We start from the raw sequence: 27,426 nt of genomic DNA, 5'->3' as shown, positions 1-27,426 counted from the left end.
GCATCCCTCTATGTTCAGTTTAAATGACCCGGTTTTGCTTTTATTGAAACTCAGAGCTGTGAAAGAAAAGATGGACAGATTTGATGACATGAACACATGTCACCATGAACGAAGACAAAAGACCAACCAAAGCAACAGCCTGGAAGGGAATGTTTGCAATATGGAGGCAAAGTGCAGGTAATTGCTAATGTTTACTGAGTGCTTACTGCTCGCTGGGCACTGTTCCAAGTGCTTTCTAGGTACAAAATAATTTAATCCTCAACCCTATGATATAGATACCATTATTATCTTTACAAATGAGAACGAGAGGCACAGAGAGATTAAGCGACTTGCCCAAGATCACACAGCAAAGCCTGATTCAGAGCAGCTTGGCCCCAGGGTCCATACTCCTAACCTTACATCAGTGTGCCTTCTTATATAGTCCAGGTTGGCACCCAGGCTATGTAAACAGGCTCGACATAGGGGCGTCCGCACCCAGGCTATGTAAACAGGCTCGACATAGGGGCGCCCGCATGGCTCAGTTGGTTAAGCGTCTGTCTTCGGCTCAGGGCATGATCCCAGGTACTGGGATCGAGCCCTCTGTCCTGGTATCGAGCCCTGTGTCGGGCCCCCTGCTCAACGGCGAGCCTGCTTCTCCCTCTCCCTCTGCTCCTCCCCTCCCTGCTTGTGCTCTCTCTCACTCTCTCTCTCTCTCTCTCTCTCTCTCTCAAATAAATAGTCTTAAAAACAAAAACAAATAGGCTAGACATATAAAGACCAAATGAATAAATAACAACAACGTATTTAGTCTCATTAGTAATGGGACAAATGTTAATTCTTATTCTTTCATTTAGCAAATGTTAAAAATATCAAAAACATCCAGTCTTTTGGAGAATTGGATGAATAATGAGTGTCGCCACACTGTTGGGCAGGGGAAGTGTAAATCGTTGAAACTTTTTGGGGAGGGATTTGGCTATGGTGGAACAAAATACTTAAAGCACCTAACCTTTGACCCGGCCGCTCTCCATCCAACAACCGAGCCCGTAAATACAGGTGCCTAACGATGTCTGCTCCTCACAACCTGGCTTGCAATGACGCCATTGCTTGTAAAAGTGAAACATGGCAAACAGTCTCCACGACTGACAATAGGGGCATAGTTTGACAAAGTAGGGCATGGCATGCTATGGGAACTCTCGGTAGCCATTAAAGAGTGAGACAGACCTATATTCACTGACATGGAAAAAATCCCTCCATACCTTGCTCCATGGGAAAAAAAAAAACCCACATAACATTGAGTACGGTATGAGTGCATTTATGTTGGAGAACGCGAATGGACACAACTATGTATCAGACACCTTGGAAGTCTCTTCCACACAATTGACAATTCTTAGGAAGAAGAGGCAGGGTGAGAGTGTAAGGGGGAATTTCTATATATATATTTTTTTTACTTTTCTGTTATTTGAGCCTTTTACAATAAGATTGTATTATTTCGATGATTTTTTTAAAGCCCCAGAATATATCTTGTTAAATATTCTTTTAAAGCTTGACACCTCCCCCTCTCCCCTGCCCCCATGGCTGCATAATTACTTAACTTGCCCTTTCCTGCTGGGTTGTTTGCAACTTTCCCCTGTTATACAGGAAACTGGGATGCATATCCCTGTATGTTAATCTCTGTGCCTCTGTGATGAATTCCTTCTGCTACTCCCAGTTCCTCAGTGAAGAAATGAATGAATAAGCACCTATTTATTCTCTGCTTGCGTTCTTACAAGAATATCTCAGATGTAGAAATACTTGACAAGTTGCCCTGGAAAAGGTGGTACACACCCCTGGGAATGGATGCAAAGTCTTGCCTCCTAGAACACTTGAAAACGCCAGGCAGGATTGCAATTTTTAAATATCTATGAATGCGATTGAAAACAGAGTGGCTCACATCCATACAGTGATATCATGTGCCAGGTTCCATTCTAAGTGTTTCAATGTAATGGGTTTTTTTTTTCAATGTAGTGTTTTAATTTATTGTGTGTAATGATCCTACTTTGCTCTTCACTTTATAAGCAGACTGAGGCACAGAATGATGAAGTGAGTCAGTCAATGGTCTGACTTTTTAAATAAGAAGCCCAGAGGGGTGCCTGGCTGACTCCATCAGTTAAGTGTCTGCCTTTGGCTCAGGTCATGATCCTGGGGTCCTGGGATTGGGGGAGGGGTCCTGGGATCCAGCCCTGCCTTGGGCTCCCTGCTCAGCAGGGAGCCTGCTTCTCCCTCTTCCTCTGTCCCTCCCCCCAGCTCATGCACAGTCTCTCTCAAACTCTAGGTGGAATGGTTTGAGACTCTGATTTCATGACCTGACATCAATGTGTTCTTAACTTTTTTCTAAGATTGTATTTTTAAGTAATCTCTACACCCAACTTGGGGCTCAAACCTACAACCCTAAGATCAAGAGTTGCATGCTCTACAGACTGAGCCAGTCAGCCACCCCCTTAACTTTTTTCATAAAGGGTCAGTTGGTAAATATTTTTGGCTTTGCAGGTGATGCAGTCTGTGTCGTGACTACCCAACCCCGCCATCATAACTCAAAAGCACTCAGACAGCATGTAAATCAGTAGGCGTGGCTGTGCTCCAATAGAACTTTACTGATGGACACATAAATTTTTTTTTTTTTCAGGGAGGCCTGGGTGGCTCAGTCAGTTAAGAGTCTGCCTTTGGCTCAGGTCATGATCCCGGGGTCCTGGGATCCAGTCTCACATGGGGCTCCTTGCTCAACAGGGAGCTTCCTTCTCCCTCTGCCTGCTACTCCCTCTGCTTGAGCTCACTCTCTCTCTCTCTCTGACAAATAAGTAAATAAAATCTTAAAAAAAAAGAAAAAGAAAAAAAATTTAAAGTATGGATTGAACTCACGACCCTGAGATCAAGACCTGAGCTGAGATCAAGAGTCAGGTGCTTAACAAACTGAGCCACCCAGGCACCCTTTGAAATTTTGAATTTCATATAATTTTCAGTTATTGTCAAATATTCTTCCTTTGATTTTTTAAAAAGATTTTATTTATTTATTTGACAGAGAGAGAGAGAGAGCATAAGCAGGGGGAGCAGCAGAAGGAGAGGGAGAAGCAAGACCCCCATTGAGCAGGGAGCCTGATGCAGGGCTCCATCCCAGGACCCTGGGATCATGACCTGAGCCAAAGGCAGACACTCAACAGCCTGAGCCACCCAGGTGCCCCTCTTCCCTTAATTTTTTTTAAAGGTTTTATTTATTTATTTATTTGACGGAGAGAGAGACAGCCAGCGAGAGAGGGAACACAAGCAGGGGGAGTGGGAGAGGGAGAAGCAGGCTCCCAGCAGAGGAGCCTGATGTGGGGCTCCATCCAGAATGCCAGGATCACGCCCTGAGCCGAAGGCAGACACCTAATGACTGAGCCACCCAGGCGCCCCAACCTGTTTTTTTTTTTTTTCTTTTAATTCGTGTAGATTATCGTGTTTACCTTTTCTTTCCAACCTGTGCTTTTTTATTTCTTTTCTTGCCTTTTTACATTGGCCATGACTTCTGATACAATGTTGAATAGAGGCCGTGAGAGCAGACACATTTGTCTTGTTCCCAATCTTGGGGTAAAACATCCCAGCATTCACTATTAAGTATATTGTTTTAGCTATAAGTTTTCATAGATGCTTTCTAGTACATAGAGGAAATCTTCTATTCCTAGTTTGCTGAGAGTTTTTCCAATATCATGAATCTGTGTTGATTTTTGTCAAATGAGTTTTCTACATCTATTAAGATGATGACTCTCATCTGATTTTTCTTTTCTAATCTCTTGGTATGGCAACTTGGATTGATTGATTTTCAAATGCTGAATCCACCTTGCATTCCTCAGATAAACGACCACATGATCATGATGTGTTTTCCTTTTTATAAATTGCTGGACTCTGTTTGCTAATATTTTGTTAGGGATTATTTGTGTCCATATTCATGGAAGATATTGGTCTGTGGTTTTTTTTTTTCCTTGTAATGTCCATATCTGGTTATGGTATCAGGATAATACAACCCTTATAGAATGAATTGGGAAGTGCACCCTCCTATTTTCTGGAAGAATTTGTGTAGAATCAGTATTATTTCTTTCTTATATTTTGTAGGATTCACCAAGGAAGCCATCTGGGCATGGAGTTTTCTTTGTGGGAAGGTTTTAAATCACAAATTCCATTTTTAAATAGAGAACTGTTTAGGTCGCCCATTTTTTTTTAAGTAAGCTTTTGTAGTCTTGCATTTTATGGGATTTGTCTATTCCATGTAAGTTCTCATATTTATCGACATAAAGTTGCTCATAAAATTCCCTCATTATCTTTTTAATGTCTGAAGGACCTCTAGTGATCCCCCCACTTTTATTCCACTGTGCGAGTGCTTTTCAAGCCTCTGCGTCTGTCACATTTCCTATTGTCCCATTGGCCAAAAGAAGTCACAAGGTTAAGCCCTGACTCAGTGTGGGAGGGGATCCCCCAGGTGGGTGGAGACAAGCAGATGTGAACAAATTGGGAGCCATTACTTCAACAATCTGCCATACACGCTACCTCCTTGTGGAAAGTTTCTGCCCCTAAGGAACAGATTTGTTCATATTACTTGCTTAGTGATTTTGTGTGACCTTTTATTTATACAAGTATAACAAGAGTATTGAACATTCATTAAGACCACCTTACTGCATGGTCTACCTGTCTACAATTCCTCCTACATCTCTTTCTCCCAGAGCACTCATCACAGCTGTAATTAAATAATTGTGTCTTTAGCTGTTCAGTGTCCATGCTCCCACTCAAATATAAGCTCCATGAGGACAGAGACCGTGTCTGTCTATCTAGGTTGAATCCCCGGCTCCGAGCACATAGTAGGTGCTCTATTAATTCATGTGTTTGAAATGAAAACCTGTAATCTACAAGCTACTCCACACCTTGGCAATTATCTTCACGTCTAGGATACATCCTTTGATAGGAAAATTGAGAAATGAGGTGGGGAGTCTATGAAACGGACTCCACAAGCATGAACTGAGTGCCTACTGCATGCACGTAGGATCTGCTAGAAGACTAGATCTGGGGCCGGCAGAGCTGGAAGGGGCAGTGAGCTCCCTTCTCATGGAAAGAATCAAAGACAGGTAGTACAAAAGGAGGTGGAGATGCCATAGAGGGGGCTTGTTTTAGCTTTGGGGAAGGTTTGGACTAGACAGTGTTTACAGTTCCTTTTGTTTCCAATATCCTACAATTCCACACCAGGGATTGAGTTCGAGGGAAAGATAGGATATGGAAAAAGGAACAGAAAAGGAGGACTCCAGGAGGTGGAAGGATGGGGTTGCGGGGAAGAACAGTTTCAGAGAACAGCAGGAGAAAGTCGTGGAGGGTGCTTGGAGATGCAGAGAGGTTTCAGAGGGAAGATTTTAGGTGAAGTTTCCACTCCCTCTCATCTCACTTCTTTGACTCCTTCCTTTGTACCTCCCACATGCACCCTTGAAACTGCTCTCCTCAAGGTCACTGTTGAACACTGTGTTCCTGTTTCTACTGTGAGGGCTCAGTCCTTATCTCACAGACCCTCCAGTTCAGCCCCAAACTCTGGGGAGCACTCCCACTTTCTAGAAACCCGTGCCCTCTTTGGTTTTCCTCTCCAGGCTCCTTTGTCAGCCTGTGTCTCCTTTTCCATGGGGCTTCAATTTCCGACTTCCCCACGGGCACCCCCAGGTTCTGGCCATGGCTCTTGAGGGGCTCCTGAGCATCATAGGACCCAAAGTTTATATGTGATTTTCCTTTTCCAGCATGTCCTTTAGCTGTGCCTTCAGGGTTGGCAGGGGCCAGGGGGCACAGCGATGAGCTTAGAGGATAATACGGAACCTTCATCTGTGTTGAGTCCCCACAGGCTTCACCAATGTCAGAAGAGCAGCCAGAACCCCGTCCTCTCTCCACTTCTCCCTCCCACCTCCATCCCCTACAATCACATCGGTCTTCAGGTTTTATATCTGCAGAGTCACTGCCTCACATCTGTTTGCCCAAAGACATTGTCCTACCAGAGGGAGGGAAAAGAGAGATGAAGTGGACAGAACATTTCTTCCCATCAAGGACAATGCAAAGGACAGAAGGCATGCTTGAGATAATCTCTCTCCCTTGACCTGCATCAGGACAGACTGTGTGCGTGAATGTGTGTGTGAGCACGCGCGCGTGTGTGTGAATGTGTGTGTGTGTGTGTATGTACAGATATCTGTGTTCATGAGTGCAATTGTGTGGGTATCATTCGGTATATTTGTAAGTTTCCAAGTATGTATCTGTGGATATTTGTTTAGTATTTATTCATGTGTCCCTTTCTGTGTGTGTGTTTATTATAGACTGTTTTAAAAAACAGTTTTAGGTTTGTGGCAAAAGTGAGCAGAAAATATGGAGTTCCCATACACCCCCTGCCATCACAAAATCACAGCTTCCCCCACTATCAACATCGCCCCAGAGGGAGACATTTGTTACAATCAATGAACCCACACTGACACATTGTCATCACTCAGAGGCCGTAGTTTGTATCAGGGTTCAGTCTTGGTGTCGTACATTCTGTGGGTTTTGACAAATGTGTAGTGACGTGTACACATAATTACAGTCTCATACTGAGTATTTTCACTGCCCTGAAACTCCTCTGTGCGCCACCGATTCATGCCGACCGCCCCCACAAACCCCTGGCAGTTGCTGATCCTTTTACTGCCTGCATGGTTTCACCTTTTCCAGAAGGTCCTAGAGCTGGGATCATACTGTCCGGAGCCTTCTCAGATCAGCCTCCTTCACTCACTAATAAGCATGTGAGATTCTTCCACGTCTTTTCGTGGTTTGAAAGTTCATTCTTTTTAAGAGCTTTATGATATCCCAGTGTCTGAATAGACCACAGTTTATGTATCCAGTCACCTACTGGAGGACATCTTGGAGGCTCCCAAGTCCCATTGTCCTTTTGTGTGAGAGAGGCAAGGAGCCATGAAGGAGAGCAGACGTTCACGATCTTGTGATGAGTGCCCATCATGATGAGTGATGCCTCATGTGCCCATTGAAAGTACGGTATTCCCAGAGGGCAATGTCGGAAGAGCACCCATGTGATTATAGGGGATGGGGGTGGAGGGAGAGGTGGCGAGAGAGGGGGGCTCAGGCTGTTCTGACATTGCCCCCCTGGGAATGCTGTACATTTAAATGGGCACATGGGGCATCACTCATCCACGATGTGTACAAGATCGTGAACTTCCACTCTCCTTCATGGCCCTATGGGACCTGAAACTCAACCTGTCCGAGACGAAACTCATCACCCTCCCCTCCCTCGCCCAACCCGGCCCCTCATCTCACGTTCCCATCTCAGCACATGACACCACCATCTACCCAGTTGCGAAAGGCATCAGCAATCTGTGCATCTTCCAAAACTCCTCCCTTCCTCTGCCTCCTGCCCCCATGATCAGCAAGTCCTGTCAATTCTGTCTCCCAAACACATTCTGAATCTTTCCGTTCTCTCCAGCCCCAAAGCCACACCCTGGCATTGGCCTTCCGAGTGAAGCTTCCACGAGGCCCTCCACAGCGGTGGAGTAGTTTTGGAAATACCAGGCTGCTCAGCTCAGCCCTGGAGCTCACAAACACGCACGGGGCTTTCTGGCCCGCGTTTCCAGATCTGACTTTGTTGCCTGCCTCTATGTGCGTGGTTTCCAATGGGAAAGCGATTTGGCCTGCTGGGAGACGTTGCGCAATGTCTGGAGATGTTGTTGGTTGTCACAACTGGAGGGGGCTGTTACTGGCGTCTAGTGTGTAGAGGTCAGGGATGCTGCTAAACTCAACAGTGCACAGGACAGCCCCTCCCCCAACAATGATCCGTCCCCAAATATCAACAGAGCTGAGGGTGAAGAACCTTTGTCTGGAATGGCTTAAAGCCCTCCGCAGACCGGCGCTGTCCTGACGGGCTGATCACCTGTGCGGATGAGAGAGTATAGGAAACAGCAAGTGTGGAGAAACTTTAAAGTCACTTGACATAGTAATTTTATGACTTTTGGGAGCATGTTTTGCATGTCTTTTAAATTCTTTTTGTCATCGATTTTTAGAACAATTTTGAGTTTACAGAAAAATTGAGCAACTAGTACAGTTTCTCTGTACTCCCTCCCGCAGCGCGCACGCACACACACACACACACACACACACACACACACACACACACACACAGAGTTTCCCCTATTAGTAACATCTTTCACTAGTATGGGACATTTGTTACAATTAATGAACCAACTTTGACACATTAGTATTAACTAAAAGCACATGCTTTGTTCAGATTTCTCCAGCTTTACCCTAATGTCCTTTTTGTGGTCCAGGATCCCACATGACATTTAGCTGTCACGTGGCCTCAGGTGCTTCCTGGCTGGGGTGGTTTCTTGAGCTTTCCTCATCTTTGATGACCTTGACAGTTTTGAGGAGCATGGGTCAGGGATCCCAGAGGGTGCCTTTTGTTGGAATTTTCCCGATCCTTCCCTCACAGTGAGGCTAGGGTTACAGGTTTTGGGAAGGAAGATCGCAGACGCAAAGTGCCATTCTCCTCACAAGATATCGTGAGAGTACATACTATCCACCTGATTATGACCGTGGATGGTGGCCTTGATCCCCCAGCCGGGTGACATTATGTGTATGCCCGGTTTCTCCACTGTGAAGTTCCTCTTTGTCGCCCTCTTTCCACACTATACTTCTTGGAAGGAAGTCGGGCTTGCAGGTCCCCCTGTTTTGGAGGAAACAGAATCTACATCAATGATTTGGAATTCCTCTGCACATCAGGTCCGTCTCTCGTCCACCGCTAATGCATTCAATCATTTATTTGTATCAGGACGCACTCATGGATATTGACTCTATCCTTGCGATTACAATACAACAAGACGTTCGTTTTGTTCCTCCACTAGTGCCAGCTTTGGCCCCTGGGGGCTCTTTCAGCGGGCTCCCCTGGCCTTTGGCACACCTCATCAATTGCCAGCTGTTCCTTGCTTTCTGGCACCATGCATGTCTTTTTCAATTTTATTTTCCTAGAAATTAATTTTTATTGCATTTTATGGGTTGGGGGGGATGTGGTTCTTCAGTGGAGAAAAATTGAGAAGCCCTTCAAGACCTTCCAGCAGCTTCTTCTGCACTGTCAGCTGCAGCAGCCTTCCTCGGAGCATACCAGCCTTGCACCCGCCCCAGGGCCCTTCCAGGCTCTCCACTTGGAATGCTTTTCCTTCAGCTCTTCCTTTTCCTCCTTCCTGTCTCTGCCTCTCTCCCCACCTCAGAGAAGCCTCCTCCTCCCGCAGCCCCTACCCCGTCTCTAGCACTCTGGCTTTGTTTTCTTATCATCCCAAGAGTTTGTCCCCTGCTGAAATAATCTGTTTGGTGTATTAACAATTGCTTCTAAACGTAAGCATCAGGGCACCTGGCGGGCTCAGTGGCTGGAGCGTGCAACTCTTCATCTTGAGGTTGTGAGTTTGAGCCCCATGTTGGGTGTAGGGATTACTTAAAAACAAAATATTTAAAAAAATTTAAAAAATGAAAATAGATGCAGTGTCACGAGGACAGGGATAGACCTTGGCGTGCACCATATTGTGGGTTTTTTTTTTTTTAAGTTATTTTGAAATATTTCAGAAACGTCTCCCTGAGATCCCTGGATGTGGTGGTGGTGAGGGGGGTGTCTGATGATAACCTCCTTCTACTGAGACCAAACTTCAGAGAGGCCACCGTGGGACACTGTGTGGGTGGGGAGAAGAAAAACAGTGGCCATGCTTGAATCCCCATCACTGTAGTTCAATGTGGGTGAGAGGTACAGAGAGGGAATCCCGACCATCCTCTGCTCTGAGGTCCCCACAACTGCTGGCCTCATCCAGCCTCATCTGAGGGTCATGAATGATTAGAGAAGGTAGGCTAGCCTCGGGATGGAAGGGCAGCATAGTGGATCAGTGGGTGGATGCAGGTGCCTTGGGCTCAAAGCATCCTTCCATTCTCCTTGCCATGTCACTTTGGGGCTCTCAGCCTCAATATTTCTGTCTGTAAGGTGGGTATGATACCTATTACGTCAGGATAGTGTGAGGATTAAACGAGACTGTGCTGGGCATAAAAGACTCTCAAAAGTTACCTGTTGGTATGATCCCCAAAGGGCACACACATGCTGAATTTTGCAGATGATTTTGGGGGCTTCATATGCTTCCCCAAAACCTAGTCCTGAATCCCAACGTATGAACCCTCTAAGTCCTCCCCACCCCCAGCTTCATAACCAGAGCCTGTCTGATGAGTTAGGAGGTGTGAGAACCAAAGGAAGCCCCAGGTGAGGGAGGAGGCGGCAGGCGAGGACTTGGGGAGGGCCGGAGGGGGGCTGCAGGGAGGGGGCCACCTCCTGCACACAGGGGAGCCAGTGTGTCTAGAGCTGCCTGGGCCCCAGGAACAGGCCCTCAGGGGTGGGTGGGACCTCGGTTCCAGCCGGCTGTGTGTGGGTGGGGCGGTCTGGCCCAGCCAGGAGTTCCAGTTGGCCCAGTGTGGGGGCTGGGCCCGGGGCAAGGGCAACTGTGCCCAGCTCCCCGCACTGACACCATTGGATGCCCCCTGGCCCTCCAGCCCAGGACAGGGGAGGGCGTGCATGTCCCCTCCCGGGGCCCAAAGGGTCTGCTTGTGTGTTTACAGAGCATCCCCCTGGGAGTGTATGCCACTCATGTTCGTCCTTGGGGTCCACAGAGGTCATGAGAACCTTCCCAGGGAAGCAAACATGAGTGTGAGCCAACAGGACATGCCACTCTTACAGGTCTGGCAGCCCATGACAGCATGCCCTTCCTGTCCAGGGCACCTCCCCATGCCAGGAGCCCCAACGGTGCTGCAGATGGGGAAACCAAGGCCCAGTGGTGAAAGGACATGTTCAGGTCTTTCAGGGGGATTGGGACAGGAGCCGAGGCACATGCATCGCACACGTCAACATGTGTGTTCAAACACATACACACTGGCCCCTTTGTGTGCCCACACCCACCTTCTGCATGGGCACATCCAGACAGGAGGGCCGACGCCCCAGCTCCCCTCCCTTGGGCACACCCACCCCTCTCCGTTCACACGCTCTGGACCATGAGACCCACGCCTCAAACACAGCTGGGCAATGTATGTTAAGGACCCAGGAACTTCTACAAAGTGTGGGCTCAGGGACCACCACCCGGGAGGGGAGCCGTCTCAGGGAACTGACTTGCAGTCGTGCTTTCTCATCTCAGAGAATTTCATACAGTTGAGAAAACACTGATTGTTCTGTGTGTGTGCTTGTGTGTGCATGCGTGTGTTTTGAATACACTCCCTCTGTAGTTGTAAAGGGAGAAACTCACACATCCCCTCACAAGGAATTCACCCACCTAGTCTCACGTAGCTCTGACACACACATGCGTCTAGGTACACACAAATAACCTACACACTCACAGAGCCATTCAAAGCACAACTACTTACACACACATACCCACACACACGCTCCCGTCATAGATTCACAATCAGCCACACCCACAAACGCACTCACACACAGAGGTAAGTTCAGATACTCCGTTTACATTCAGGAAACACACATGTGCAGCTTGTCACACTCACGCTCACACACAGATCCATGCGAATGTCCCCAAATTCACACCGATGTAAACAGCAGCTTCACACACATACACTCAAAAAGTCAAACATGTCAAGAAGAGATAACATACAAACCCAAACACGTATGCACACTTATTATACACATGCAATTACACCTGACGATACACACTTAGACATACAGGCCGCCAAGACTTAACACAAACACTTGTGCATTCACCATTCCACACAGCTAAGAGGCACACGGCAGATGTCTTGACACAAAACCACAATGGAATATACACGTGAATGTGAAACAAATATCCACAAAAGGGGCCCAGACGTTTGCAAGTGTATCCATTCATACCCATTCCCCCGCGTTCGTAGATACAAGTAGTCACGCTCTTGCATAAATACTCATGCCCTCCATTTCTCTCATAGGCTCCTTCACTGGCACTGGTCACACCCTTACACAAAACACAAGTACATCTAGGTGCTAATATGCACACTGGCAAGTCCCCGACAAAACACAAATACACACCCACACTCACCACTCCTCAATCTTCTGCACACAGACACCCACACAGTACAGATCCTTGTACCCACAACACACACGAAAAACACGGACACACACACATGCTGTCACACTCCCACCCAGATACGCACATGCAGACACCCTCTAATACACTCACACCCGACTACATTCGGGGACGTACACGCTGATAAGAACACACGCTCTCGTACACTCACAATACGCAATCGGACACAGGTGCACCCACGCACACTCTGCCTCTTGGCCAGGAGTGACGAGCGCGCATGGATGCTCACACTCCCATCTAAGGGTACACACTTGGGCCAGCACACACATCCGCAAGCAGAGGGTCCCTCATCTTCCCCAGCGCACGCGCGCACACGCACTCCGCCGCAGCCTCCCGCCACCACCGCAGTCCGGGCCCGCCCCAGACCGCGGCGGGTGGCCAGGCGAGGCCCGGGGGACGGGGTCGGGGTCTGAGCCAGGGGCGGGGCGCACCTGGGCTCCGCCCCGGGGCGGGGCCGACGCTGCGTCGCGAGCGCGAGCGGCCGCACCTGGCTCGGCGGCGGCGGCGGCAGCGGCGGCGGCGGGCCCGGTCCGGGTGCGAGCGCGGCGCAGCCCAGCTGGAGCGAGCGCGGAGCCGGCGCCCGCAGCCCCGGTGCCGCCATGGTGGAGGCGGCGCCCCCCGGGCCTGGGCCGCTGCGGAGGACCTTCCTGGTGCCCGAGATCAAGTCGCTGGACCAGTACGATTTCTCGCGGGCCAAGGCGGCGGCCAGCCTGGCGTGGGTGCTGCGGGCCGCGTTCGGGGGCGCAGGTACCGGGCCGGGGGCGGCAGGTGCGGGGGGCGGGGCGCCGGGCCGCGGAGGCCGGGGCCGTGGGAACAATAGCGCCGGCGGCCCGGGGGCCCTGGCTCGGGCCCCGCCGCGCCGGGCCTCCGGGCTTCCTGCTCGGCCCGGGCGGTGGACTTTGCCCGCCCGGCTGCGGGAGCGCGGTGGGGGTGGGGCCGGCGGCCCAGATCCGCGCGGGGACCCCGGCGTCCGGGAGCCCAGGTGAGCGGGGCGGGGTCTCCCGGGCGGGCCTTGCACGCCCTCCCCCCTTACACATTCACATCACGCCCCCGCGAGGACCCCCCCCCGCCGACCGCCCCGCAGCCGGGACCCACACCCCGCGTCAGCCCTCCCTGCGCTGCGGGCGGCGAGGGCAGCTCCGGGAGCCTCTCATTTCGCCAGCATGGCCGCGGCCAGCGGCTGGCAGCTGTGACTTATTACCCCATTTTGCCTAGGAGTCGGTCGAGCCGGGGAGAAGGGAATGGGCTTGTCCGAGAGCGGCGGGGGTGGGGACCCAGGTGTAGGGCCTTCTCCCACCGGGACAGAGCCTCTACTCCTCCCCTAGGCCCACATGTGTGCGGAAGTCAAGCCACCCCAAGGGGAAGGATGCGGGTGGGTCCCCAGGATTCCAGGGCCTGAGTGGGCCAAGTCAGGGCCCTAGGGCAGCCCCACCACTCGGGCCAGAGCTGGGAGCCAGGGCCTGTTACAGGGCAGCCGGGGTTAATTAAGGTCTGGGCCTTCCGCGGAGTCCTGCCGGGACGCCCTGCTCTCCCACCGGCCTGCCCACCGGTCTTGGCACCAGCTGGGCACAGCCCATCCCCCCTTCAGTGGCCTTCCCAGATCAACCTGTTCTGGGTGTGGGGCTCGGGGACAGCTGCCCATCTCCTGGGTCCGCCCAAGCCTGTGTCTTTCTCCCAGCACCCTCCCATGCTGGGCCCACTCTGGGGCCTGCCTTTCCCCGAGGATCTGCTTGAGGAAGAAAGGAGGCTGGCAGGGAGAGACCCAGGTCTGCCCCAGGCTCTCCTGTCCCAGGTTACGTGGCCCTAGAAGACTCAACTTTGGGAATCAGAACTGGGTTTGAGTCCCAGCTCCACCAGGTTATGGACAAATTATCCCAGTTCTCTAAAGCTGCTGTTTCCCCCTCTGGAAAAAGAGGGCATTTATTCACTTAGCCATTTTGCAAATGTCTGGGGGGCACCCACTAGGTGCCAGGGCAGTGCTTGGGTGATGGGGATCCCAATACCCTCTTCACAAGGTTGCTGGCGGCAGACCTCAGGTATCCTTGTGCTGCATCTGGCATATTGTACATTCTAGACGGCTGCTCCCTGTCACTGCTGCTGTGATCAGCAGTGGTATTTTTATTAGTAATATTAATATCATCATGGAGCAGAAATTACCACCCCATTTCACAGAAAGGAAAGTGAGGTCTCCTAAGGAGATGCCCTGACTCCCCCAGTTCTGTTCTCACTGACCCAGATCCCTGCCCTGTGCGGCATCCTCTTTGAGGGTCTTGTTCAGTCCTCGTCCCGTCCTCCTGCTCTGTAAGACGGGGCTGAGGAAGGTGGGAGGCCAGGCCCAGAGAGGGAAGTGGGGAACAGAGCTCCGCTTGATTCATGAACTCTGGGACTCATCAATGCCTGTTGGGTGACGGGGGGGGGGGGGGGTGGAGTTGGGACAGGGGACAGGGAACCAGATCATTGGGCTTAGAGCGATAGGGTCTGGGTTGCAGAGGTGGCCATGGGGCTGGGGGAGGAAATCCCTGAACTCAGCCAGGGAGGGAAGGAGAAGGGAAGTCTCCCCAGAGGAGGGAGGGTTCAAACCTTAAAGGATGCATAGGAGTTTCCCAGGGGGAGGAGACCTCATGTGAAAAGGCCTAGGGTTTGGACCAACAGGGAGTTCTGAGAGGAGACTGAAGGTCCGGAGGGTGGGGGGGTGGCTGGGGGAGGTGGGCGATGAGAGAGGCTGGTGGGACTGGGGAGGGCCTCTCAAGGGGTGGGGTGGGGATCTGAGGGCACTGGGGAGCCATGGAGCATGTTTGAGGACCCGACAGAATGAGATGGGATAGGCAGTTGCCCCGGGGAGCCCGTAGCTGCGGTGGGCCAGAGGCGCAGGTGTGAGGAGGCTGGGAGGAATGCAGGCAGGTGGGTTCCACGGGACTCCGGCTCGAAGATAAGGAAGGGTGCCATCTCTGTGCAAGTTTGGGAAACAGCACACGAAGTCCCTTATACCAGAGCATCAGTGTGACCTGTAGGGCAACTGCGTTCACGTCAGCTGGCCGTTTATTAGCTGTGTGATCTTGGGCGAGTTCTCTCTGCTCTCTGGGCCTCAGTTTTCTCATCTGTACAATGGGGCTCAGAGTAAGTGTCCCAAGGATGACACCACGAGCAAACGCGTGCAAGGTGGCCTCAGTCTAAGTAAATGCCAGCCGAGCCGTAGCCCTGCGCGGTCCCAGGACGGTGGCCGCAGCCCCGCGGGGCTGGTCTTAGTCCTGACGCGCTGTAAACGTAGATGAACCACTCCGTGGCTTCTGAAGACTTCGTATAAAAAAACAAGTGAAATATCTCACGATGTCTTTATGTGAATTACATGTCGAAATGATAGTATCAGATATGTATGGGGTTAAATATATTACTAAGGTTACTGGTTTCTACTTTTTTGATGGGGCAGCTACAAGGTTAAAACTATATACATGGGCTGCGTTTCTCTGGGACAGCATTACCCTATGGCAAATGGCTAATGAACATTTTCCGTAGAGAGCTCTCTACCCCGGGGGGTGGTTCTGCCTCTTAGGAGACCTCTGACAGTGTCTGGAGACATTTGTGGTTGTTACTGCTTAGGGGGAGGGTGGTCCTGGCATCTAGTGAGTAGAGACCAGGGACTCTGCTGATCATCTTACAAAGTGCGGACTGCCTACCCCACCCCCTGCTGAACACAGAGAATTGTCCAGACCCAGATGCCAATAGAGTTGAGGTGTAGGCACACACACAGGTACGGAGGGAATGCTTGATCAACATTAGCCGTTGGGAGCCCTAGCTCACAGTTTTCATCTTGAAGGCCCTGACAAGTCCTGCAAGAAAGAAATTTTTTTTTCTTTCATTTTTTTTTAAAGATTTTATTTATTTATTTGAGAGAGAGAGAGAGGATGAGCAGTGGGGAGGGGCAGAGGGAGAGAGAGAGAGGGAGGGAGAAGCAGACTCCCCTCTGAGTAGGAAGCCTGACGTGGAACTCAATCCCAGGACCCCAGGATCATGACCTGAGCCGAAGGCAGACGCTTAACTGACTGAGCCACCCAAGTGCCCCAGAAAGAAACGTGTTTAATTTTGCCAGTGGAAGCAGGAAATGAGCAGGGGCTGGGGAGATAGGGAGCAGGGTTTGGGTTGGGGAGATGCCAGGAGGTGGAAACCCGAGGACATGAGGTGTTGGAGGGGTGGGGGAAGGTACGGTGATTTCTCACTGCAATTTCAGAGAGGAGCAGGTTTGGAGCAAGGTACTGAGCATCATGGGAAATGCCCAGAGGGCAGTGGGACACAAGGCCTGGGCTGCAGCAGGTGGCCGTGCTCAGATGGCCAGGGAAGCCATCACTGGGGTGGGGGTGGGGTGGAGTATGTATCCATTTACAGGGCTGTTCTGACCGAGTGTCAGGAACCTGGCATTGACGGGGCATGTGGGGAGGAGGCCTGGCTTGAGTGGTGGGACAGAGAAAAAGATGGGAAGCTGGGAGATGCTGGGGGAGGAAGGTTTCCGGAACAAGGAGGTGCTGGGCAGAGCGCCCAGGCAAGAGATGGCCCACAAGGCCCACAACTGTGCGTTGGAGGGCCGCTGCTGGCCTTGGGGAGACTGGGAGCTGGGAGGGCAGGAATCGAATCAGGGAGGTTGGGGTGGGGTCCGGTGGAAGGAAGCAGAGCCTGGAGAACTCTGTTCTTTGAAGGAGCCGTGCTGAGAGGGGCAGAGAGCGGGCACAGCTCTCCACAGGAGTGGAGCATTAAGTGGGAAGGTCAAGTGTGATTTTAGGGGGTGGAGAGGAGCTGGGGCAGGGAGGGACTGAAGGGAAGAATGCCTGGGTCCTGGTAGGTGAGGGCAGGGGGTCTCTGGGGAGCATGGCTGTGAAGACAAGCACCTGAGGGAGGTCAGGGATGTTATACGTTTTTAAGCAGTAGAATCCTGCGCCCCATTCTTTCAGACACACAGAACCCCAGTAGACAAAACAACTGTTCGGATTGGAATTAAGAGTTGGGGCCTCCCTGGAAGATCCCCACGAGGGCAGGCTCCCCATGCTGGCCTCAGTCACCTCCTCCTAGACCTCCCCAGGGAATCTTCCTGGTGCCTTATTCTGGTCTTTCTCCTCCCCACCCTTGGGTCCGCTTGGGGCTCCACCACCCACCCCTCTGCATGGGGCTTCCTCCAGCCTCTTCCTACCCTGCCCGTCTCAGTCAGTGTCTCAGTCAGCGTCGGCAAGGGTTTTGTGGCCGGTCTGCAAGGTGACCTCCCCTCTCTCCTAAGGCCCAGCCCCTCACATTCAGCCTCTGCCACCTCACCTGCTGCCCCTCCTGTACCCCCAGCTCAGCCACCTCCCTTTCCCCCATCTTTCCCGTCACACCCGGTGGGGCCTGGACGCCTCCCTCTCTCTCCCCTGCCTCCACCCTTCAGTCACCAGGTACAGACCACTCCCCCCCCCCCCCAGAATGTCTGCAGTCTGGCCACCTCCCCATTCCGTGCCCTGCAGCCAGCCCTCCACCCCACAGCTCACCCCACCCCAGCCTCCATGCTGAGCGAGGGTGTGGAGTCTGCCGGAGGCCTGGGTTTGAATCCCAGTGCCAGCCTTGCCCAGCTGTGTGGCCTTAGGCAGGTTGCTTTCCTGTCCTGTGCCTCTGTTTCTGGAGTTACCTGTTGTGCCCTGGCTGCTGCCTCCCGGGTTTGCCGGCCAGCCAGGGAGATCGATTAAGCCATGTTCACTGTGATTGTTCTTTGAGGGCCTCCCAAGACCACCCACCTCCCAACAAGCCCCTTCGCAGGCCAAGGCCCCGCCCCCACGCTGCCTCCTCCCCCTGAGGCACTGTGCCCTCCCAACTCCTGGCCCCTGCTGGCCTGGGCCCCTCCACCTGGAGCCCCTTCCTCTGGCGAACTGAACTGCACGCCTGCGCGGCGTGCCTCCTCCCAGGTCCCCCAGCCTCCCGTCCCGGTGCCGGCCTCCCTACGCATGCCTGGGCCCTGACCTACCGTCACCCGCCTCGCCCCACAGAGCACGTGCCCTCGGAGCTGTGGGAGCCCTTCTACACCGACCAGTACGCGCAGGAGCACGTGAAGCCCCCGGTGACGCGGCTGCTGCTCTCGGCCGAGCTCTACTGCCGGGCCTGGCGCCAGGCGCTGCCGCAGCTCGAGACCCCCCCCAGCCCCTCGGCGTTGCTGGCCCTGCTGGCGCGGAGGGGCACAGTGCCCGCGCTGCCCGAGCGCCCCGTGCAGGAGGCCGACCTGAGGCACCAGCCCATCCTCATGGTAGGCCCCGCCCCGGTCTTCCAGGCGCCGCCCACCAGGCCTGGCTCCTCCCCAGAAGCGCTGCTCTGGCCCTTGAGGACATGGTTTATGGCCGACCGGTAGTGGTTCTTCCAGGACCCCTATCCTGGCTCATTCCCTGAAGCCCCACCCACTAATCCTGGCCCATCCCCAAAGCCCCTCCTATTTCAAGCCCCGCCCCCCACCTTGAGGTTCTTCCTCTTCTCCCTCGGAGGCGGAGGCGAGGGGAGCGCCCATCCTTCCCCCTGGTCTCACCCTTCAGCCCTTACCTCCACAGGGAGCCCATCTAGCTGTCATTGACGCCCTTATGGTTGCCTTCGCCTTCGAGTGGACGAAGACACTGCCCGGTCCTTTGGCCCTGGCCAGCTTGGAGCACAAGCTCCTTTTCTGGGTGGACACGGTAGGTGGGGTTAGGCTGGCGCGGGCTGGGGCCCAGGATTGCCCAGTGACCAGAGCTCTGACTTCTCCCTGCTCCCCAGACCATCCGGCGGCTGCAGGAGAAGACGGAGCAGGAAGCTGCCCAGAGAGCCTCTCCTGTGGCCCCTGCAGACGGGGTGGCCCCAGCACAGCCCTCGGTGAGGCTAGGGCAATGGACGAATGGAAGGACGCAAGGACAGTTGGAAGGAATGGGTGGGCAGTTCGTGCACTGGGGTGGGGGTGCTGGAGGTGACTCTCTCTCTCAAGGCCGTTCGTGCACTGGGGTGGAGGTGCTGGAGGTGACTCTCTCTCTCTGCCTTCTCCCCTGTGCCTCTCCTGCTGCTCTCCCCTCTGCCTCTCTGGCATCAGTGCCCCACACGCTGGTACTGGAAGCTGGTTCCTGTAAGTGGGGCTGTTTCTCCGCCCCGTCTGCCTGCCTTGCTTGTCGCTTTGTCTCTCTATGTGTCTGTTCTGCCTGCCTGTCTGCTCCTTCTCCTACTTCCCAGCTGTGAGCAAAAGACGTGGGACCCCAGCCCTGGGGGACAGAGAGAAGCCCTTTGTAGACTCAGAAGAGAGGAATCCCTGCTGTTAACTGACCGGCAGACCCCTCCCCAGTTACCATTCAGGGGGTGCACCTCCCCTCCCAGTGATCAAGAGAGCACAGCTCCTTGGCTTGTCCGTCTGAGAGCTGGGAGACTTCCGGCACTTCTGAAGGGAGGACCCTCGCCCATCAGACATATGGATCCTGACCCCAGTGGCAGTGCACATGGAGAAGACCCCCCCCCTTAGCCAAGAGGAAGACCCCCAAACCCAGAAGAAGGCAGAAGAACCTTCCCAAGACCCCAGTTTCCCTAAGGACAAGTCCCAGCTTTGGTTGGGGGGGGGTGTCCATCCCTGAAGCACAACAAGGGGCAAGTGTCCCCTGCAGTGGAAGGCATTGGGCTGGAAGGGGTCCCTGCCTTTGCTCACCCTGGGGCCCCCTTCCGCTCTCGGACCTGGGTTGGGGGTTCCTCTCCTTCTGCCTACCTGCTTCCTCTGCATCCCCTCCCCAAGCTGGGGCCTGGGTCTTTTGTTGGGGGGGAGATTCCCTGCATGGGAGGCTGCTCTGTGGGATCCCTCCAGGCTGGGAGGAGCTGGGGTCCCCAAAGCTGGCCAGAGTGCAGTCGGAGCTGGATGGCCAAGGCTTATGACAGGGTCAGGGCTATCTCCCCCTCCCCTGGAGGTGTGCTTGGGGGCCCAGCAAGTCAGCACCCCTCCCGCCCCGCTGACGGCTGCTCCTCTCCCCCCAGCACGCAATTGCCTTCTGTTTGAAGGAGTCGGGGAGCAAACCCCCCATGGTAATGTATCCCCCGCCCCGGGGTCCCAGGAGTCCTGCCCCAGCCCTTGCTGCTGGCCTGGCTGCTCGCAGACACTTCCTTTGCCTCTTGCTGCTGCCCTTCCCCCGCTCCAGGCTGGCCCCACTCTGGCTCTGGGACCCCCAGCTTCACGCCCCCTCATGGCGGAAACCCCAGGCCTCCCCACCCAACCTGCATGACCGCTGACTTGGGGCCAGCCTGACCCTCTGACCTAACTCGGCTCCCACCCACAGATCCGATACCGCAAGGACCGAGCTGTGGCCCGACGTGCCCCCTGCTTTCCAAATGTGACCACGCTCCAGGATCTGGCAAGTGGGGCTGCACTGGCTGCCACAATCCACTGCTATTGTCCCCAGCTCTTGCGACTCGAGGGTGAGTGCGCGGGCCTGGGCCACACTTGTCCTTGGGAGCTCGGCACCCAGGCATCTGCCCTAGAGTGGGTCAGTAATAATGAGTGCACCTTCCAGAACTGGGGCGTGAACTCTTTTTTTCCCCCGGTTCGCTGTGTGACCTTGCACAAGTGCCTAAACTTCTCTGTGCTTCATAGAATTCATTCCTGCAGCAAATATTTATAGAACACCAGATTCCATTTCAGGTGCCAGAGATCCAGTGAGAATAATACAGACATGCTCCTGACCTCAGGCAGCTGACATCCTAGTTGGGAGAGGAAGACAATAAGTTCATCCAGAAGAACAGTCTGGATGTTAGGTGCTCCAGGGCGGGCTAGGTGGTCAGGAAAAGCTTTTTGAGTTGACTTCTTGGGGGACTAGTTCTCCGGGCAGTTGGGAACAGATGCAAAGGCCCGAGGATCAGCCTATCCTAGTACCCACACGAGGCCCGGCCCGTAGGAGGCCCTTGCTTCCCCAGGGCCCCGTCCTCCTTCCCACAGCGCGGGGGACCCAGGTGTCCTGTCCCTACAGAGGTGTGCCTCAAGGAGCCCATGTCTGTGGCGGACAGCCTCTACAACCTCCAGCTGGTGCAGGACTTCTGCGCCTCCCGCCTTCCTCGCGGCTGCCCGCTGTCCCTCGAGGACCTGCTCTATGTCCCACCGCCCCTCAAGGTAAGGTCATCTCGGGGGCCGAGGCAGGCGTCCAGGGCCATGGGTCCCAGTGGCTGACCCTGCCTTCTGCCTCCAGATCAACCTGGTGGTGCTGCTCGCTGAGATGTTCATGTGCTTTGAGGTGCTGAAACCTGATTTCGTGCAGGCCAAAGAGCTGCCTGACGGTCACGGTGAGGCCTGGCCCGAGGTGTGGGGCGGGGTAGGGAGGCCAGGCCCCACCTGACCCTGCTCTGTCTGCCGCAGCGGCCTCCCCCCGGGCCATGGAGGCCTCTCCCGCTCAGAACAGCAGTGGCTGCAGGTACAGTTCGCCTGTTGGGTGAGTCTCCATGGCCAGGGTGGGCCCTTCCCCTCGCTGGGTGCTGCGCCAGGGCCGGGGGATGCTCTCTGCTCGACTCCTGGGAGAAGTGGGCAGCGGTGGGGCGGTGGGGGGGGTCCCTCGGCTGACGTGCATCTCTTGGCAGTTCTCCTGTCTTCAACTTCCGCCACCCGCTCCTGTCACCCGGCGGCCCCCAGTCCCCACTCCGTGGATCCACAGGTGAGGGCGGGAGTATAGCCCCCTACCCAACAGCAGACTTCCTGTCTCGTCCTGATCCCTCCACTCGATCCCTCTGGCACCCGAATGACCCCATGGTGACCCTCACTGACCCCAGTGGCCCCCAGCTATCCGTCCACATAATGCCACCTCAGTGACACCCCCTGGTAGACCCCGCCCAGGGTCCCCAGCAACTCCATAGTGACCACGGAGTGACCACTTACCACCCCTCCCAGGCTCACTGAAGTCCTCCCCGTCCATGTCCCACATGGAGGCCCTCGGCAAGGCCTGGAACCGTCAGCTCAGGTGAGTGCATTTCAAGGGCCTGGCCGGTGGAGCAGGCTGGGCAGTGGTGGGTCTGGGGCTTGTCCCAGGGGCTGACCCCTCCCTCCTGCCGCCCAGCCGCCCCCTTTCCCAGGCAGTGTCGTTCAGCACCCCCTTTGGCCTGGACAGCGACGTGGATGTCGTCATGGGAGACCCCGTCCTACTCCGCTCCGTCAGCTCAGACAGCTTGGGCCCCCCGCGCCCCGCGCCAGCCCGGACCCCCGTCCAGCCATCCCCGGAGCCTGGCGACCTGCCTACCATCGAGGAGGCCTTGCAGATCATCCACAGTGCCGAGCCCCGGCTGCTCCCAGATGGCGCTGCCGACGGCAGCTTCTACCTCCACTCCCCTGAGGGCTCCTCCAAACTGCCGCTGGCTTCCTCCTACCCACTCGAGGGGGCCTCAAAGCCACTGCCCGATGGGCCCACCAAAGCACCCACCTACGTGCCCCACCCTGAGGGCCCCTTGAAACCATCTCCCTGCCCGGCAGGGGAGGTGTCGAAACCACCGGCCCTATCTGAGGGCTCCCCGAAGGCGGCAGCTTCGTCCCCAGCGGCCAGCAACTCCGAGGTGAAGATGACCAGCTTTGCGGAACGCAAGAAGCAGCTGGTCAGGGCTGAGGCCGAGGCAGGTTCCCCGGCAGCCACCCCCACAGCCCCAGAGGCCCTGAGCTCAGAGATGAGTGAACTGGGGGCCCGGCTGGAGGAGAAACGGCGGGCCATTGAGGCTCAGAAGCGACGGATCGAGGCCATCTTTGCCAAGCACCGCCAGCGACTGGGCAAGAGCGCTTTCCTGCAGGTGCAGCCACGGGAGGCTGGAGGGGAGGCAGAGGCGGAGCCGGGCCCGGTCCCTGGTGGGGAGCGACCAGCGGGTGAAGGCCAGGGTGATCCATCCCCACGGCCCAAGGCAGTAACCTTCTCACCCGAACTGGGCCCGGTGCCCCCCGAGGGGCTGGGGGACTATAACCGGGCAGTCAGCAAGCTAAGTGCTGCGCTGAGCTCACTGCAACGGGACATGCAGAGGCTCACGGACCAGCAGCAGCGGCTCCTGGCCCCACCTGAGGCCCCCGGGCCTGCCCCGCCACCTGCTGCATGGGTCATCCCTGGTCCCACAGTGGGTCCCAAAGCCGCATCTCCCAGCCCTGCTCGGCGTGCCCCAGCTGCCCGGCGCAGCCCCGGGCCCGGCCCCAGCCCGACACCCCGAAGCCCGAAACATGCACGGCCAGCAGAGCTGCGGCTAGCACCCCTGACAAGAGTGCTCACACCTCCCCACGATGTAGACAGCCTCCCCCACCTGCGCAAGTTCTCGCCAAGCCAGGTGCCTGTGCAGACACGCTCCTCTATCCTCCTGGCGGAGGGGTCACCTCCAGAGCCTGGGGCCCGGCCTGGCCTCATCGAGATCCCGCTGGGCAGCCTGGAAGAGCCCACAGCCGAAGACGAGGGAGATGGGAGCCCCCCTGGTGCTGAGGATTCCTTGGAGGAAGAGGCATCTTCCGAGGGAGAGCCCCGGGCAGGGCTGGGATTCTTCTATAAGGTGCGAATCAGCCAAGGCGGTGGGGGAAGGGACCGGGTGGGTGGGGCAATGGTCAGAGAGTGGGGACACTGGTGGATAAACAGGGAGGTAGATAGCCAGGTGGGAGTGGGCAGACAAGGTGCGTGTGGCCAGATGGAGATAGATGGGTGGGTAGATGGATGGATGGGTGACAGATGGACAGGAGTGGGTGGACAAACAGGGCTGGGGTCTTCCACGGCATCTCCTCCCTCATGTTCTCTCCTTCCCATTCTCCCCATCACGGCCCTGCCAGTTCCCCTTCCCACTCTTCCGTGTCACTGTTCTCCGTCCTCATAGCATCCCCAGCCCGGGCCAGCGGTCTCACCGGGACGCCTCCGTCACGTGCTGACTGACCTCTGCTGTCCACCCCCACCCCCTCCATCCGTGGTCATTTTCAACGGAGCAGCCAGAGATACATATTTTTTAATGTAAATGGGACCTTGTCAGTCCCCTTCTTCAACCCTGGAGCTCCCCTTGCTCTTAGAAAAAAAAGGAGTCCTTCCCATGGCTTTGGGCCCTGCTCACCTCTGCCCTTCCTATGCAGGTCTCCCCGGCTCCACCTCCCAGCCCCCTTGGCCTCCGTGCTGTTCCCTGCCCATTCCCTGCCCGCTAGGTTTGTTCTAGCCTCAGGGCTTTTGCACTGGCTGTTCCCTCTACCTGGAATATTCTCCTCACATCCCACCCCTCCCGAGTGAAGTCCCTGTCCTTCTCCGGGCTGCCACCTCCAGGAAGCCTTGCTTAGTGCCACTAGGATAGGTCCCTCCCCACACTGTAGACAGGTAGCTGCTTCAGACCTATCAGGTCGCCTTCCCCACTGGGTTAAGCACTTGGTGTGAACAGCACCCAGTCTGGCTGGGTCCCCGTTTTGCCCCGCTACCCAGCACAGGGCCATGCATAAAGCAGGAACCCACGGAGGGCCTTCAGACCAATTACAAAAGGGAAAGGAGGGTGAGTGGTTAGCAGGCGGGGTCAACAGAAGTGCTAGGGGAGGGACGGCCAGCTGGACTCGGTGCCTGCCCCCAGGATGAAGACAAGCCCGAGGACGAGATGGCCCAGAAGCGGGCCAGCCTGCTGGAACGGCAGCAGCGGCGGGCGGAGGAGGCGCGGCGGCGGAAACAGTGGCAGGAGGCTGAGAAGGAGCAGCGGAGGGAAGAGGCCGCACGGTGAGGCTGGGTGCTGCCCATCAGATCCCTGCAGCCAGTGAACCTGTGACCTGTCTGACTGCTCGATAACTTCATCTGCAGGCTGGCCCAGGAGGAGGTGACCGCGGGCCCCCCGGCCCCCCCGGCTCCTGTGGCCCCCGCAGCAGCCCCAGCCCCTGCTGCGAGGGTCCCAGCTGAGGAAGAGGTGGGCCCCAGGCGGGGGGACTTCACTCGGCTCGAGTATGAACGCAGGGCCCAGCTGAAGCTGATGGATGACCTTGACAAAGTGCTGCGGCCACGGGCTGCGGGGGCCGGGGGGCCAGGCCGGGGTGGGCGGAGGGCCCCCCGGCCACGCTCTGGTTGCTGTGATGACTCGGCCCTGGCACGAAGCCCTGCCCGTGGCCTGCTGGGTAAGGACCGGGGGGGGGGGGTAGGGCTGGGGGCGGGGGGTCAGGGATGGTGCCTGCCCAATGAGCCTGTCAGGGGCTTGCTGAGACCCCTATGAGTACATGGGGCGAGAGGGGTCTTGGGGGGTTGCCCATGCCTGGACTTCCACAGGGATGTGGGGGCTACAGTGGGGTAAGGCATGCTGGGCAGAGCTGGCCCAGCGTTCTCTCTAGAGCTTAAGGGACGCGAGGCCCTCTCAGGGATGTTTAGGAGCAAGAGCTTTCTGGGGGGGGGCTTCCCCCCCGACTTCTGGGCACAGCCCCCTCCCCCATGGGTAGGGGGGAGGTCTGTCTCAGTGGGAGTGCACAGGGTGAGGGTCTCAGGTGGGGCTGACCCCATGTTCCCTCCACAACCTGCCAGGTTAAGCACCCTCCCCCCCAGCCCTGAGGAGGCAAGGGGACTTTGGGTAGGGATGACCCCATGCCCTCTTCTCCCAGGCTCCCGGCTGAGCAAAGTCTACTCTCAGTCCACCCTATCACTGTCCACCGTGGCCAACGAGGCCCCCAATAACCTTGGTGTGAAGAGGCCCACGTCTCGGTGAGTTTGGCCCGGCGGGCAGGCGTGTGAGTTCCGGGTGCCCTCTCAGGGTCCGTGTGTGCCTTGCTGAAGGGATGAGAGGACGCGGTCCTGCGCACGTGCACATGGGGGCTGTTGACGGGCCTCAGGAACATGCCTGTGCACTTGAGTGGGGGTGTGGGGGGGGGGGCGCAGGCGTCTGCGGCTGGAGTACCTACACGCAAGCTCCTAGGTTCATCCCTTCCCTGGTCCCTCTGCCCCCGGGGAGGCTGCCCCTACCACTGACTGCATCCCCATCCCCTCCTGTCTCCCCACAGGGCTCCTTCCCCATCCGGCCTCATGTCCCCCAGCCGCCTGCCTGGCAGCCGTGAGCGTGACTGGGAGAACGGCAGCAACGCCTCGTCCCCGGCGTCGGTGCCTGAGTACACAGGTACGCGGGGCGGAGCTGGCGAGCCCCAGGCCCTGCCTGTCCCCGTCCCCACCCCCCACAGCCCTGCTGACCACCTTGCCCTTAGGTCCACGGCTGTACAAGGAGCCCAGCGCCAAGTCCAACAAGTTCATCATCCACAACGCCCTGTCTCACTGCTGCTTGGCGGGCAAGGTAAACGAACCGCAGAAGAACCGCATTCTCGAGGTGAGTCCACGCCGGGGCTTGGGGGGCCCGCGGGGGGGGGGGCGTTGGGGGCCCTGCCCACTGGCGAACTGCTGCCACCACCCCACCAGGAAATTGAGAAGAGCAAGGCCAACCACTTCCTGATCCTCTTCCGCGACTCGAGCTGCCAGTTCCGGGCGCTCTACACGCTGTCCGGGGAGACGGAGGAGCTGACTCGCCTGGCGGGCTACGGCCCCCGCACAGTCACGCCCGCCATGGTCGAGGGCATCTACAAGTACAACTCGGACCGCAAGCGCTTCACCCAGATCCCTGCCAAGACCATGTCCATGAGTGTAGATGCCTTCACCATCCAGGGCCACCTCTGGCAGAGCAAGAAGCCCACGACTCCCAAGAAGGGCAGCAGCACCCCCAAGTAGCCTCGTCCCGGTGGTACACGGGGCGGGCCGCAGCCATCGCCCTCTCGGAGGACAGCCTGGAGGACAATCAGTGGGTATTCCTGGGTCTCGTCTGTCCCCAACCTTGTCTGGGTAGGGCTGGAGTCCCTACCCCCTAACTTCTGTCCTGTCCTGCTGTGGGGGCTGAGCTGGGAGGTTCAGGGACTCAGGGCTCAGCTCAGTCCCCTGTCTGTCCTCCCCACCTTCTTGAATAAAATAATTTAGAAAGAGCTTGAGTATTGGCATCTCCCCGAGGCTGGCTGGGGCACCCAATGACAGCTCGGCCTGAGTGTTTTCCTTTCTCCTCGATAGTCCTGGTGTGGCTCCTGCCAAGGCCCCTCATGACTGCTCCTTGGCCGCCTCCTCCCTGACCTCTCCCCACCTGCCGCTCTCCACTTTTCTCCTCTGTGTGGATGTTACTGGCCTCTCCTGGCATTTGGTCTGCAGCCAGCTGCTAAGCTTTACCTTCTCTCCACCACCGCCTGCCTCCGTTTCTAGGCTGTTACCACTGCTAGAAAGGATTCCCATGTTTCTCTCCTGCGAGCTCCACATCCAAGGGTCTGGGTCTGTCCTTGGCATGGCCACGGATGTCTCAGACACAAGCCTTACACCGTGAGCTCAAGCTGGCCTGAGCTCCC

General features: G+C 56.0%; 2 protein-coding genes across 8 annotated transcripts in view; both read left to right on the top strand.

Moving 5' to 3' along the window:
* PNPLA6 (patatin like phospholipase domain containing 6) overlaps positions 1–172 on the top strand; it is a 29,901-nt gene extending 29,729 nt beyond the window's left edge. Inside the window, exon 33 of the transcript XR_007191752.2 lies at positions 55–172. The gene's annotated coding sequence lies outside the window, so the exon portion shown is untranslated. The remainder of the gene's footprint in view (positions 1–54) is intronic.
* Positions 173–12,672: 12,500 nt separating this feature from the next.
* Positions 12,673–27,039, top strand: CAMSAP3 (calmodulin regulated spectrin associated protein family member 3). Of its 7 annotated transcripts, none has more exons than XM_026481295.4 (18): positions 12,673–12,875; positions 18,128–18,381; positions 18,677–18,799; positions 18,879–18,974; positions 20,106–20,153; positions 20,405–20,543; positions 21,092–21,231; positions 21,308–21,401; positions 21,475–21,529; positions 21,693–21,766; positions 22,000–22,069; positions 22,166–23,618; positions 24,660–24,799; positions 24,881–25,188; positions 25,663–25,762; positions 26,059–26,171; positions 26,257–26,375; positions 26,465–27,039. In XM_026481295.4, the coding sequence occupies exons 1-18, from the start codon at positions 12,728–12,730 to the stop codon at positions 26,768–26,770; spliced, it is 3,780 nt and encodes a 1,259-aa protein (XP_026337080.2). In that variant the 5' UTR covers positions 12,673–12,727; the 3' UTR covers positions 26,771–27,039. The 7 variants fall into 7 exon arrangements, with proteins under 7 accessions (XP_026337080.2, XP_044233902.2, XP_057167463.1 ...); XM_044377967.3 differs by having other exon boundaries at positions 21,475–21,547; XM_057311480.1 differs by having other exon boundaries at positions 21,020–21,231.
* The last annotated feature ends 387 nt before the right edge of the window (positions 27,040–27,426 follow it).

Source organism: Ursus arctos, unplaced genomic scaffold (genome assembly GCF_023065955.2).
Source record: "Ursus arctos isolate Adak ecotype North America unplaced genomic scaffold, UrsArc2.0 scaffold_14, whole genome shotgun sequence".
In the NCBI taxonomy this organism is placed as follows: Eukaryota; Metazoa; Chordata; class Mammalia; order Carnivora; family Ursidae; genus Ursus; species Ursus arctos.
The sequence above is the reverse complement of the archived record's forward strand: the minus strand, read 5'-3'. Positions and strand labels throughout refer to the sequence as shown.

Coding starts and splice junctions, on each gene's coding strand:
- CAMSAP3 (XM_057311479.1), top strand. CDS start 12,728: ATGGTGGAGGCGGCGCCCCCCGGGCCTGGGCCGCTGCGGAGGACCTTC. Junction 12,876..18,127: donor GGCCGCGTTCGGGGGCGCAG/GTACCGGGCCGG, acceptor CTCGCCCCACAG/AGCACGTGCCCTCGGAGCTG. Junction 20,544..21,019: donor CCAGCTCTTGCGACTCGAGG/GTGAGTGCGCGG, acceptor CCCGGCCCGTAG/GAGGCCCTTGCTTCCCCAGG.